The 14,341-nt window shown below is 45.1% G+C and overlaps 1 protein-coding gene across 1 annotated transcript in view; it reads right to left on the bottom strand.

Annotated features, from left to right (window-relative positions):
* Positions 1-14,341, bottom strand: part of plcd3 (phospholipase C delta 3) — a 40,765-nt gene that overhangs the window by 12,469 nt on the left and 13,955 nt on the right. The window contains exons 4-8 of the mRNA XM_033035170.1: positions 9,457-9,586; positions 4,455-4,680; positions 3,381-3,582; positions 3,016-3,160; positions 1,351-1,503 (exon numbers count right to left, since the gene is read on the bottom strand). Coding sequence (XP_032891061.1) covers positions 1,351-1,503; positions 3,016-3,160; positions 3,381-3,582; positions 4,455-4,680; positions 9,457-9,586 — 856 coding nt within the window. The remainder of the gene's footprint in view (positions 1-1,350; positions 1,504-3,015; positions 3,161-3,380; positions 3,583-4,454; positions 4,681-9,456; positions 9,587-14,341) is intronic.

Genomic DNA, 14,341 nt, shown 5'->3' with positions numbered 1-14,341 from the left:
ATGATTAGGACTGCACATAATTTCTGAAATTGCAGATGGCACAAATCCTGGAGGCGTAGTAAACTGTGAAGATAGAAATAGACTTCAAGGAGATTTAGACATACTGGTGGAACGGGCGGATGGGTGCCAGATGACATTTAATGCTGACAAACATAAAGGCTAGGGTGACAGAGAGTAGGCAATGTAAATTGGAGGGCACAGTTGTACAAGGTGTATACGATCAGAGACCTGGGGGTGTGTAGAGTATACAGTATAGTCGGAGCAAGGCAGATAGATGTGCGAGGATTGTTGAAACTGGAGAAAGTGGTTAAAAAGCAACAGGGATTCTAGGCAAAGATGTCATGATGAATCTTTATAAAATTCTAGGCACGGTACATTAGGGAAGATATTAAGGCTTTGGAGAGGGTGCAGAAGTGATTTACGGAAACTATTGCGGGATTGAGGGATTCGGGTTCTGTTGACAGACTGGAGCTGGGGTTGTTCTCCTTGGAACCGAAGAGACTGAGAGGAGAGAGGAGATCTGATAGTAGTTTTGTAAAATCATGAAGAATGTAGTAGTCAGAGCAGATAGAGAGAAACTGTGCCTACTGGCAAAGGAGCAATGGACTGTGAGACATAGACAATAGATGAGTGACGAAGGAAGCGGAAGTGACCTGGGGAGTAACCTCTCTGCACACGGTGAGGTTAGAGCCTGCAGTCCACCTCCAGAGGGAGGAGTTGAGGTAGAGGGATGGCACGGTGGCGCAGCAGTAGAGTTGCTGCCTTACAGCGCCAGAGACCCCGGTTCGATCCTGACTGCGGGTGCTGTCCGCACAGAGTTTGTACGTTCTCCCCATGAACTCGTGGGTTTTCCCCGGATGCTCCACTTTCCTCCCACATTCCAAAGACGTACAGGTTTGTAGGTTAATTGGCTTTGGTAACATTTGTAAATTGTCCCTAGTATGTAGCATAGCGTTCGTGTACGGGGATCACAGGTCGGTAGGGATTTGGTGGTCAGTAGGGATTTGGTGGGCCACAGGGCCTGTTTCCGTGCTGTATCTCTAAACTAAACTAAAGATTCCATGGCAGAATTTAAGAGGGAGCAGGATAAAGGCAGGAAGTGGCAGAGTTGTGGGCAGCTGGATATTTACACATACTCTGTGGACTGAGTAGCGTGCTTTGGTGATCTTTCTGGCAGTCTGCGTTCACTGTGTATCTCCCACCACTGATGAGCTCCTGCTTTGGTTGCGAGTTTCTGGATGGAGGTGGTTGGGTCGGGGAGAGGTTGCTTTACCAAGAACAGCCAATCCCGCCCGCTGTCTGACACAGACCACACAGGGGAGATACAACAATTCCGGGGCATGTGCTTACCTCGGGTGAGGGAAGCTCCCTCAGGACTTTATCATCGACCGGAGCGGTGACCAACATGTTGCCGAGGATTCCCTTCAAGTGCCGGGCCATGACCGCCTGCTGCTCCTTGCCACAGTGATTCTCCAGGGACAGGATGACGGGATACAGAGAAACCTGCAGAGAGGTTAAGGGGATAGGCTTCACTCAGCTGCAGCAGCGTCCTGGTGAACAGACTACCATTTGGCTAAAGCAGGTAACGGGAGGCACGGTGGCGCAGCGGTAGAGTTGTTACCGGGGGGGGGGGGGGTTAAGCGCCAGAAACCCGGGTTCGATTCTGACTATGGGTGCTGTCTTTATGGGGTTTGCACAATCTCCCTGTGACAGCGTGGGTTTTCTCCAGATGCTCCGGTTTCCTCCCACATCCCAAAGACGTGCAGGTTTGTAGGTTAATTGACTTCTGTAAATTATCCCTAATGCATAGTCTAGAACTAGAGTCAGTGCGGACTAGGGCCTATTTCCACACTGTGTTTCTAAACTAATCTAAATGTACAATAACTGTGTTAACCATCAGCAGGTAATCATACACAGCAAGTTAACATGTAGCAGTGACCTTCAGTACCTTCAGGAAGGGGTTGCTCCCCAAATCAGCTCCTCCAGTAGGCCCGGCCTTGCACTGCAACCTAAAGTGGCAATATTTTGATACCTCCACTAGACTGGATTTATTATACTAGATCCATGCCTGATACACAGCAACAGCATGGAATGTGTCTGTACATCCAGGTAGTTCTGCTATTACTCGATAGTTGCATTTCTAAGAAACTTTGAGTTATAGAAGATTGCTTTCTTAAAACAACTGTGTCAATGGTGGATAGGGGTTTCAGGACTAGAGAGATTCAGGCTCGCAATAACAACGTTATTTTTCCTGAAGGATTTTCAAAAATGAAGGTCTTTTTAATAGGTTACAGGCTAAAATACCAAAGGCTGTATGTCACATTGTTTAATAGAGTATCCTTGCTCAAGTGTCATTAGAAATGAAGACTTGTCAATTTTATTGACGATAATGAGGCTAAAGTAGCAGCTGTGTTCTTTAGAGACAATGATGTATTTGATTACCGTGGGGAGAACATTGAAAAACTATTTTTTCGCTGGACTTTTTGTTTTAAAAAAAAAACCCCAGCATTTTTTCCATATCAATTTCCAAAGTATCTTTTTCAGTGGTTCTCTGGTTTCCGATCGAAATCACGTTGTAACCGATTAGGCCCACATAATACAAATAGTGTTCCTAATCAATTCATCCCAGTATATCCAGTTCATATTATCGAAACACAATGAACTGCAGATGCTGGAATGTTTGAGCGAAATACAAAGTGCTGGTGTAATTCAGTGGGTCAGGGAGCATCAGTGGAGGGAATGAACAGATGACATTTTGGGCTGCGACCCTTCTTCAGAGTTATGAGGACAGACATTGTAGCGGAACAACAGACAGGATTAGAAGCGGGGTCGAGTGTGCCAGGGATTCATTTGCTCTGGGAAAGTGCACTCTGCTCTAACACTAGACATGGTCTCCATTGATTGACCTCAGCTACAGGGATGACCAAGGATGGCCCCATGTTAGAACAGTTGGACCCTCGGACTGCTATCTGGCCTCTGACAGTCAGTTACTGGGGACATTCAGTGTGGTCTTACCGTGAAGGCGTAATCCCTGATGGTTGTAATGACGTCCTTGAAGAGGATTTTGGAGGTGAGGGTGTATCCATGGTAGATGATAGGCTCTCCATTCGGCCCCTCCCAGCAGTCCAACTCCACACAGCGACAGCCCCTCAGAAGAGCTCTGGAAAACATTGGATGCCTGTCCGTTACATGCATTGAATTCACAGAACCACCTTTTGCTGCAATGTAGGTTTTCCGCATGATTGATTGGATGGCATTTCTGGTCTGTTCGAATAACCTGCGAAACAAAGCTTTTCACCGTACCTTAGTACACGTGACAATGAACACTGGCATGGGCCAGTTGTGACAAATGGTCTGTTTCACTTGTACACTATGGTTACCTGATGTATGCCTCGGTACTGCTTGGTCCTCCCAACTGGTCCTCCATCAGGTAGGTGTTATGGGAAGTTGAAATGAAGTAGTGACTGAGTGGCTGGCTCATGTCCTGGTAGACATTCTCATGGTCGGGGTTAAAAATGTTCCCTTCAGGAGACAGCATGTACATCATGAAGCCATCGAAGGTCAAGCCCTGGTTCAGTTTGCCTGCAGATGGGAAACAATATCCAGGTTACTATGACTGAGGATGGCGTTCCAGTACAGCTGTTGCTGGGTGTGTTAGGAATCCAAATCCATCTTTTCAAGGGCACTCTGCCAGAACTGGAAGATCCCAAACATTGTCAGCATATAATGAAAGTGTCCCCAGACATTGCAGTAACCTGTTCCATTCCTACCAGTCCTTGGTTTGGAAGCCCAAATGTGCAAGGTTCAGCAATGATGAGACTGGTAGGCTTAAGATTTAGAAGCACGGGGGATCTATGCACTAGGACCTCACCCAGTTTTGCATGCTCCATCCATATCACAACTGTGCAGTGATTATTGTAACTGTGCATGGTAACAATTTGTCCCTCTGGCCAATTTTCCATCTGATGACACTCCTTCCCCTCTCCTTCCTCTCTGACTCAAGTCTAATGGAAGGCAACTTAGAGCAAACACTCCATCCTTTTCAAACCAAGAATAAAAGACTCATACCTAGGGCCAGCTCTCTGTCTCCTGTCATTCCTGCCTCCACCCTCCCACTATCAAAAACACTTTTCCCAGTTCTTCCTCATAATCAACAGGAAATTGTTATGGAATTAAAATAAATGGACTTAGAAGCATAGAAACATAGGTGCAGGAATAGACCATTCAGCCCTTCGAGCCAGCACCGCCATTCAATATGATCATGGCTGGTCATCTAAAATCAGTACCCCGTTCCTGCTTTTTCTCCATATCCCTTGATTCCTTTAGCCCTAAGACTTAAAGGGACAGGGTCAATGAGCAGTTTAACCTCCCATCTGTACTCAACATCTCAGCCCCACAGGAAAAGAGCTAACGTGTAAAACAAGTCGAGCAGTGGCCTTCAACATTTGCCATACCGTTATCATAAAGTCCGTACTTCTGCATGATGTTCAAACAATTTTCTTCTGTAACCATCTCCTTCTGTTCTTTCAAGAAATGTTGCAGCTCGTCAGTGGTCAGCGTTTGCCCCTGGCCTGAGAACTGATGGAAGATTTGCTCCAACTCTGGACGCTGCATCAGTAACTTGCAGAACTCCTCGATCTCATGCTCTTCCAGTTTATTTGTTTTCGATTTGTCACATTGCTGAAAGAAGGTTTGCCCAGGTTTACAGTGAGACATTCCTTGATCATCATTACTTTTTGGCATATCTTTCATCCATATCTCTATATATATCACCGCCTGCATCTCTTGTTTCCCTTTCCCCCGACTCTCAGTTTGAAGAACCGTCTCGACCCGAAACATCGCCTGTTCCTTTTCCCTAGAGATCCTGCCTGACCCGCTGAGTTACTCCAGCTTTTTGTGTCTATCGTTGGTTTAAACCAGCATCTGCAGTTCTTTCCTACACATATATTGTGAATGTTTCATTGGTACAAAGAAGGAGACTGGATAATCAGTGATATTCCGTGAATTATTAACGCACACTAAGATAAAAAAGAAATCAGCCAGGACTTCACTAACCAGCAGCCCGCCCCCTGATTGCGAGTGGGCTACTACCACCTACTGCATCCGTCACTGATGCCAGGCTGCCGTGTTTGTTGAGATGGCAATGTAACAAACAGCACAAGAAAAGCAGGGACTGGAGCATACAGGTGCACGTAGGCGAGTGAACATGCAGCACATCCAAAGTCATCAGAAAGCAACGACACGCTGTCACCGCGTTAGCAAGATGTTATTAAAAGCTGTTATTTAAAGCTTTTATCTATTCTTTCCCAGGACACCGGGTGTTGCTGGCTTAGCCGATGCTTACTGCCCGCCCTCTGTGGCTCTTGAATTAAATGCTTTCATGGGATAAGAATCAACCACATTGCTGTCACATTTAGACCAGGCCGGCTAAAGGTGGGAGATCTTCGTGTGTAAAACGCACTTCAATACTTTCAACATTTGTTATTTAATTATTTTCCTGCTATAGTGGGAATTGAATTTATAGACTTGAACCTGGACCAACCTGTTTACAAAAAACTGCACAAGAAAATTGTTTTCCTCATTTTTTAAAAAGTGTTGGCGTTGAAGTGCCACCAGCTGGTGACTGTTCAGGTCGAGACCCTTCTTCTGTTTTTAATTTAGTTTCCCGCATCCGCAGTTTTTTTTGCTTTTCATGCACTTTAATCAAGCTTACCTGTGCCCAAGTGGACATCGCAAGCTGTAAATGCACAAGCCCGTGTCTCAGTGCTTGTGAACGGGAGAAAAATATGCCAGTGACCAGTTACTACAAGGAAGGCCCAGTCCCACAATTACTTTACTGATCCTCACCCCCACTTCCCAATGAAACACTACAGCCAGATAACAACCAAAAATGGGTGGAATCCAGCTTCCCGACGTGTCTCTCGGCAGTAGCACGGATTAGACCAGATAACCAGCAACATAAGCCTCGTGTGACTACCTTCCTATACCAGACAGAGGTCAAAGGGACAGGAACTGGCTTTAATCAGCACAAACAGATTAGTTAAACACTCATAACATTTGCTCATAAATCCATCCCAGGGGATCTGTCAGTACCAGTAATCTCATCGTCATTTTATGTGCAGTGCAAAGTATTAATAAAGCATTAAACAGAATATCACAAATGCCTGGTTTTCTAGCTCATTTAAAGGGACCCAAGGGCCATGTAGAGGTTGAGAGGTTAATTAGCTGCTAAATTGCCCCTGGTATGTGGGTGAGGGGCAGAATCTGGGGGAGAATAAAATAGGATTAGTGTTCGATTATTACAAATGGGAGGTTGATGATCGGCAGCATGGACATGGTGGGCCGAAAGGCCTTTTACTATGTGTATGCCACTGAGAACATTTATCTGCAATCACATAAAGATGATAAATGTACGTGGACTCAAGAAGTAAAGTGAAACCAAAAGATACTCACACTGGCAATTTAACAAAGCAGTGCATTTATTGAGTATTCAGTTTGAGGATTTACACCTAAAATTTTAATTTATGTAAAAATGGGTGACAGGAGAGTAATTTGGACACCCGAAACGTCGCCCATTCCTTCTCTGCAGAGATGCTGCCTCACCCGCTGAGTTACTCCAGCATTTTGTGTCTACCTTCGATTTTACCAGCATCTGCAGTTCTTTCTTAAACTAATTTGGAGCCCTAGCCTGGAACTAATGGAGCAAAATTACTTCTGAAGAAGGGTCTCGACCCGAACTATCACCCATTCCTTCTCTACAGTGATGCTGCCTGCCCCGCTGAGTTACTCCAGCATTTTGTGTCTACCTTCAAGATAACTTCAGCCATGTGTCTGTGGAATAATACCCAAGTGGGAGAAAAATTCACCTGTTCCATCAAAGTGCAAATTTCACTGAGCTTCTAGCCGTATAAGGGTTGGAGATTTCTTGGCAGCTTGCAGGCAAGGTACATTATTTACTTTGTAATCACTATTCCCTTGAAACATCAAGGTGTTGCATCCAAATCTACCATAATCCCGGGATAGGTCTCCTGGAATTCCTGCTGCGGACACATCTTCCTTCCTGCCCCTGGAATGCACCCATGGATACTCTACTGCAAGGTCCAAGCTGCGAGGTCCAAGCTGCAAGGTCAGAAAATATACCTGCTGAACCTGCGCTGGGTGCACTGTGAGCCAGGTGCCTGGTTAAAGTGGTAGGCACCAACTCTAACCTGGATGGAGCAGGATGCAAAGTCTATCCTCTCATCCACCACTCCACCCTTGGGAACAGTCTCTCACCCCTTCCACTTTTGAAGGATATGCCTAGACGCTGGGGTTTACCCATTTCTGGAGCATTAGAGGGGACTCCTCCTTTATCCGACCACCTTAGCAAGTACTCCCTCTTTGCCAACACTCCCAGAAGATGAGAAAGTGCCAGCTCGGGTGTGCTCTGAACTTTAAGAACTGCTTCCCGGGGTCAAAGCTATGAGGAAATATTGAATTGAATGACACCGCACCAAAACAGGCCGCTCGGCTCACCCCATCCGATGGCCCACCACGACCATCGATCGCAAGTTGTCACTAATTCTATGTTATCCCACTTTTGCATCCACTTCCTACACACTAGGGGACATTTTTTACGATGCCGATTAACCCACAAACCCACACGTCTTTGGGGTGTGGGAGGAAGCAACCCACACAGGAAGAACATGCAAACTCCACACAGGCAGACATCTGCAGTGATTGGAAAATCTTGCCAGAAAGCATTTTTGAAGGTTACAGAGCAGTTGACACTCACTAGAAACATCTGGACAGAATGTCCATGCTTATTAGTGACTGGAGTCAGCTCACTCACAGACGTGCCAAAAACAATCAGCACAGTTAAGCATAAAACAAAGTGTTGGAGGAACAAGGCAGGAGAGAATTTGACTGACATTTTTGGGTCAGGACTTTCTTCAGACGAATATCAGTCTGAAATTTCATCTGTTCATTTCTCCTAACAGATTATGCCTGATCTACTCAATTCCTCCAGCACGTTGGTTTTACCTCAAGATTACAGCATCTGCAGTCAGCAACTAAATGAGTATCAGCGCAAAGCAGTGGTAAAGGGGTCAGCCTGGGCTCAGTGAGATCTTCAAGTGCTGAGTCCAAAGGCTGTCCAAGTCACACCTTTATGCCTATGTCCACTATAGTGCCATCTCTTAAACTTAGATATGCTTGCTCCCTTAGGTAAATGTAACTCATTCCATGCTGACCAATATTTATCATGTCATAGGAGCAGAATTACACCATTCGGCCCATCAAGTCTGTTCCACTGTTCAGTCATGGCTGATCTATTTTGTTTTATCTCAACCCAATTCTCTTGCCTTCTCACAGTAACATTTGACACCCTTACTAATCAAGAACATAGAAACATAGATAATAGGTGCAGGAGTAGGCCATTCGGCCCTTCGAGCCTGCACCGCCATTCAATATGATCATGGCTGATCATCCAACTCAGTATCCTGTACCTGCCTTCTCTCCATACCCCCTGATCCCTTTAGCCACAAGGGCCACATCTAACTCCCTCTTAAATAGAAACATAGAAACATAGAAAATAGGTGCAGGTGTAGGCCATTCGGCCCTTCAAGCATGCGCCGCCATTCAATATGATCATGGCTGATCATCCAACTCAGTATCCTGTACCTGCCTTCTCTCCATACCCCCTGATCCCTTTAGCCACAAGGCCACATCTAACTCCCTCTTAAATATAGCCAATGAACTGGCCTCAACTACATTCTGTGACAGAGAATTCCAGAGATACACCACTCGCTGTGTGAACCTAATCAAGAACGCTTTAAAAATACCCAATGGCCTCCACAGTCGTCGGTGGCAATGAATTCCACAGATTCACTACCCTCTGGCTAAAGAAATTCCTCCTCATCTCCAATCTAAAGGTACGTCCTTTTATCTGAGGCTGTGCCCTCTGGTCCTAGACTCTCTCACTACTGGAATCATCCTTTCCACATACACTCTATCTAAGCCTCTCATTGCCAGGTAGGTTTCAATGAGATTCCACCTCATCCTTCTAAACTCTAGCATGTACAAGCCCAGAGTTTAATGAATATTGCTTCCAAGCAAATACCTGGGCTTCATCTTCTTGATGTTCTTGTGGATGTTTGCTGTGCACATACTGACTGCCTTGCTTACTACGTAGGAGTGAGAAATACATGACTATTTCCAAGGTTGTGAGTGGTCCTGACATAGGAAAAGCTTTGTAGGTGGACAAGTATTTCTTTCTTCCATTCTAACTAAACGTATCAGGTAGACCCATTAAAATCCTAGCTTATTATTCAAATCCCCCATTCCATCTCATCACCGTTGGTCACCCAATGGTCCAATATGTACCCAAACTTACAGCTATGTCCCCCGCCCCCTTCATGGGCTCCAATGTCCCCAGTAACATTAGCAATGGCATGCTTTCACTTTCAAAAGCCTTACCTGAAAGATGGAATTGACGTAATCATCATTTACTTTCAGATTGATCATTTTGAGCATATTTTTCATTTCCTTAAAACTGATCTTGTTGTCGTTGTTTTTATCAGCCTTCTGCAGATGTTGGTGGATCAAGGTAACAGCAGTTAAGGCAATAACTAAACAGGCAGTGCTTATACATGAAACTATTTAGAAATATCACACGCAACATGGTCGCAGATGCAACATCATTGCAAGGCTTGAAGTGCAGGAATGATCTCTGTACATCTGTTGGCTTGGGGTTAATGATAAACGGCTTGGGGTTAAAGATAAACATTATGCAGAAATCCCTTCACAATCTTGTGGCCCAAACCCCAGCTTCAGTTCTTGCCTCTCATCCCAGGTCACCACATTCACCGGTACAGTATTCCTGTAACTCCATCATCAAGTTTGCCGACGACACCACTGTTGTAGGCCGTATTACTGATGGGGACGAGTCAGAGTATAGAAGTGAGATCGACCGATTGACCAAATGGTGCCAGCACAACAACCTGGCTCTCAACACCAGCAAAAACAAGGAACTGATTGTGGACTTTGGAAGGGGTAGGATAGGGACCCACAATCCCATTTATATCAACGGGTCGATGGTGGAAAGGGTCAAGAACTTCAAATTCCTGGGGGTGCATATTTCCGAAGATCTCTCCTGGTCCCAGCACACTGATGCAATTATAAAGAAAGCACATGTGCACCTCTACTTCCTAAGAAGATTACGGAGAGTCGGTTTGTCAAGGAGGACTCTCTCGAACTTCTACAGGTGCACAGTAGAAAGCATGCTGACTGGTTGCATCGTGGCTTGGTTCGGCAACTTGAGAGTCCAGTAGCAGAAAAGGCTGCAAAAAGTTGTAAACACTGCCCAGGCCATCACCGGCTCTGACCTCCCCACCATCGAGGGGATCTATCGCAGTCGCTGCCTCAAAAGGGCTGGCAGCATCATCAAGGACCCACACCATCCTGGCCACACACTCCTCTCTCCGTTGCCATCAGGCCTGAATCTGCAACATCCATGTTCAGGAACAGCTTCTTCCCCACAGCCATCACTATTAAACACAACTTCAAACAAACTCTGAACTATAACAGCCTATTGTACTTTATAGAAACATAGAAACATAGAAATTAGGTGCAGGAGTAGGCCATTCGGCACTTCGAGCCTGCACCGCCATTCAATATGATCATGGCTGATCATCCAACTCAGTATCCCGTACCTGCCTTCTCTCCATACCCTCTGATCCCCTTAGCCACCAGGGCCACATCTAACTCCCTCTTAAATATAGCCAATGAACTGGCCTCGACTACCCTCTGTGGCAGGGAGTTCCAGAGATTCACCACTCTCTGTGTGAAAAAAGTTCTTCTCATCTCGGTTTTAAAGGATTTCCCCCTTATCCTTAAGCTGTGACCCCTTGTCCTGGACTTCCCCAACATCGGGAGCAATCTTCCTGCATCTAGCCTGTCCAACCCCTTAAGAATTTTGTAAGTTTCTATAAGATCCCCTCTCAATCTCCTAAATTCTAGAGAGTATAAACCAAGTCTATCCAGTCTTTCTTCATAAGACAGTCCTGACATCCCAGGAATCAGTCTGGTGAACCTTCTCTGCACTCCCTCTATGGCAATAATGTCCTTCCTCAGATTTGGAGACCAAAACTGTATGCAATACTCCAGGTGTGGTCTCACCAAGACCCTGTACAACTGCAGTAGAACCTCCCTGCTCCTATACTCAAATCCTTTTGCTATGAAAGCTAACATACCATTCGCTTTCTTCACTGCCTGCTGCACCTGCATGCCCACTTTCAATGACTGGTGTACCATGACACCCAGGTCTCGCTGCATCTCCCCTTTTCCTAGTCGGCCACCATTTAGATAATAGTCTGCTTTCCTGTTTTTGCCACCAAAATGGATAACCTCACATTTATCCACATTATACTGCATCTGCCAAACATTTGCCCACTCACCCAGCCTATCCAAGTCACCTTGCAGTCTCCTAGCATCCTCCTCACAGCTAACACTGCCCCCCAGCTTAGTGTCATCCGCAAACTTGGAGATATTGCCTTCAATTCCCTCATCCAGATCATTAATATATATTGTAAATAGCTGGGGTCCCAGCACTGAGCCTTGCGGTACCCCACTAGTCACTGCCTGCCATTGTGAAAAGGACCCGTTTACTCCTACTCTTTGCTTCCTGTTTGCCAGCCAGTTCTCTATCCACATCAATACTGAACCCTCAATGCCGTGTGCTTTAAGTTTATAAACTAATCTCTTATGTGGGACCTTGTCGAAAGCCTTCTGGAAGTCCAGATACACCACATCCACTGGTTCTCCCCTATCCACGCTACTAGTTACATCCTCGAAAAATTCTATAAGATTCGTCAGACATGATTTACCTTTTGTAAATCCATGCTGACTTTGTCCAATGATTTCACCACTTTCCAAATGTGCTGCTATCCCATCTTTAATAACTGACTCTAGCAGTTTCCCCACTACCGATGTTAGACTAACTGGTCTGTAATTCCCCGTTTTCTCTCTCCCTCCCTTCTTAAAAAGTGGGGTTACGTTTGCTACCCGCCAATCCTCAGGAACTACTCCAGAATCTAAAGAGTTTTGAAAGCTTTATCTGTTTATTTATGTTTGTATATATATATTCTATGGTATATGGTCACACTGATTTGATCTGATCTGTATTTATGCCTAAAATATTCTGTTGTGCTGCAGCATGCAAGAATTTTATTGTCCTATCTGGGACACATGACAATAAACTCTCTTGACTTGACGACCTTTACTGATATGAATCCCATTCCTTTTTGACAAACATTTTAGTCCTTGCCTTTGCAGACGTTGCTGATGAAATAAATCATGTTCCACTACAATCCTGATATGTTGACTTACCAAAGTAACGTTTTATTATTAAATATTTTCCAAATGTTCAGAGATATGAAAATCTATTTTACATTATGTAAATTCATGTGAATAAGGAATTCCACTGCACCTGGTGAATATGGCAATAACCTAATCAGGATCTAAAATCCAGAGAAAAATCACCAAATTTTAAGCCATCTTTGTTGTTTAACTTCTTGTCATTTCTCAGTTCCCTGAGAATGACTCTCAGATTTCTCTGTTCTATTTTGATGCCCTTCTAATGGCCTGGTACTATTGGAATTAGTCTCTGATGTCCCACTATTATTTCTCCCAAGGCAGCTTCCAAAATACTAACTGACCCAGAAATAATTTTTGCACAATTTCAAAAGACACTTCCATGTCTTTGACTCCACATAATGGAATAGATCGGGTAGAAGCACAGAGTCTCTTGCCCAGAGTAGCGGAATCGAGGACCAGGGGACATAGGTTCAAGGTGAAGGGGAAAAGATTTTATCGGAATCCAATGGGGTAACTTTTTCACACAGAGGGTGGTGGGCGTATGGAACAAGCTGCCAGAGGAGGTAATTGAGGCTGGGACTATCCCTTCGTTTAAGAAACAGTTAGACAGGTACATGGATAGGACAGGTTTGGAGGGCGTTGGACCAAGCGCAGGCAAGTGGGACTCGTGTGGGACTTGGGACATTGTTGGCCGGTGTGGGCAAGTTGGGCCGAAGGGCCTGTTTCCACAATGTATCACTCTCTGACTATAATTTTACATTATGGTCTCTTTGGATGAACAGCAGATCACAACAGTCTGTTAATGTTACCTTCTTTAGTCAGGACCTCTGCTTCAAAGCTCCATAATGCAGCTCCAAATGATAACTGGTGCTAACTAGTGGCAGCTGGCCTAGGCTCTGAACCTAGCATTGAAGGTCGAACATTTGCACAATAGCCAGAACTAGATGGTCAGCACAATTAACACCACTGCCACGTGCCCAATGAGCCTAGCTCATCCAGAGCCTCGGATGGAGTTTGCATTTTCTCCAAGTTCACTGTATTTTTACTAATACAAATACAGAAAAGTCTGCAGGTGTCTTTGTGGAGTGAGGAAGCAGAGTCAGGAACATTACTGGGGGATAAATTCAATGCATCAGTAAATCATTCTGCCGGCATCAACCCAGAATAATTATCCCATGTGTTCTTGTTAATCACCCTGCACTGAGCGAATATTCAGTGGAGGAGGGGGTGGAGAGCAGGCAGTGTTACATCTGCTGCCTGTGCTTTGTGCCCTCCAAGACCTGGTTCTGTTGAGTTCAGGATGTAATACATAATGTGTGATGGGTGTTATTACCCCAACTTCTTCTGCACAGCAGTTATTTTCCCCCTGAAGCTACTCTCTGCTGCTTCTGGGAGACCTTAAGGGGTAAAATATATTTGTGGGCGGCCTGCACTGAGACAGAAACATAGAAGCATAGAAAAAAGGTGGCCGTTTGGCCCTTCGAGCCAGCATTGTGATCATGGCTGATCATCCACAATCAGTAACCCGTGCCTGCCTTCTCCCCGCATCCCTTGATTCGGCTAGCCCCTAGAGCTCTATCTAACTCTCTTTTAAATTCAGCCCGTGAATTGGCCTCCACTGCCTTCTGTGGCAGAGAATTCCACAAATTCACAACTCTTTGGGTGAAAACGTTTTTTCTCATCTCAGTTTTACAGTTTTTCATAGACTGTGACCCCTGGTTCTGGATTCCCCCAAATTTGGGAACATTTTTCCTGCATCTAGCTTGTCCTGTCCTTTTATAATTTTATTATTTGAGATGGAAGCTGCTAGCGGCTGCCCCAGACCCTCGTCCACGGGGGCTGGAGATGGCTACTGCATGGATCTCATTGAAATTTAGAACCATTAACTCAGTTAAATGCCCCCCAAAGACAATTATGATTGCCCTCCAATATTATACCTTGTGGGTGAAAGACAGTAGAATGGGGTTGAGGGAAAAATAGATCAGCC

The sequence above is a fragment of the Amblyraja radiata genome, chromosome 16 (genome assembly GCF_010909765.2).
Source record: "Amblyraja radiata isolate CabotCenter1 chromosome 16, sAmbRad1.1.pri, whole genome shotgun sequence".
NCBI classification, from domain to species: domain Eukaryota; kingdom Metazoa; phylum Chordata; class Chondrichthyes; order Rajiformes; family Rajidae; genus Amblyraja; species Amblyraja radiata.
This window is presented reverse-complemented; position numbering and strand designations above follow the sequence as displayed.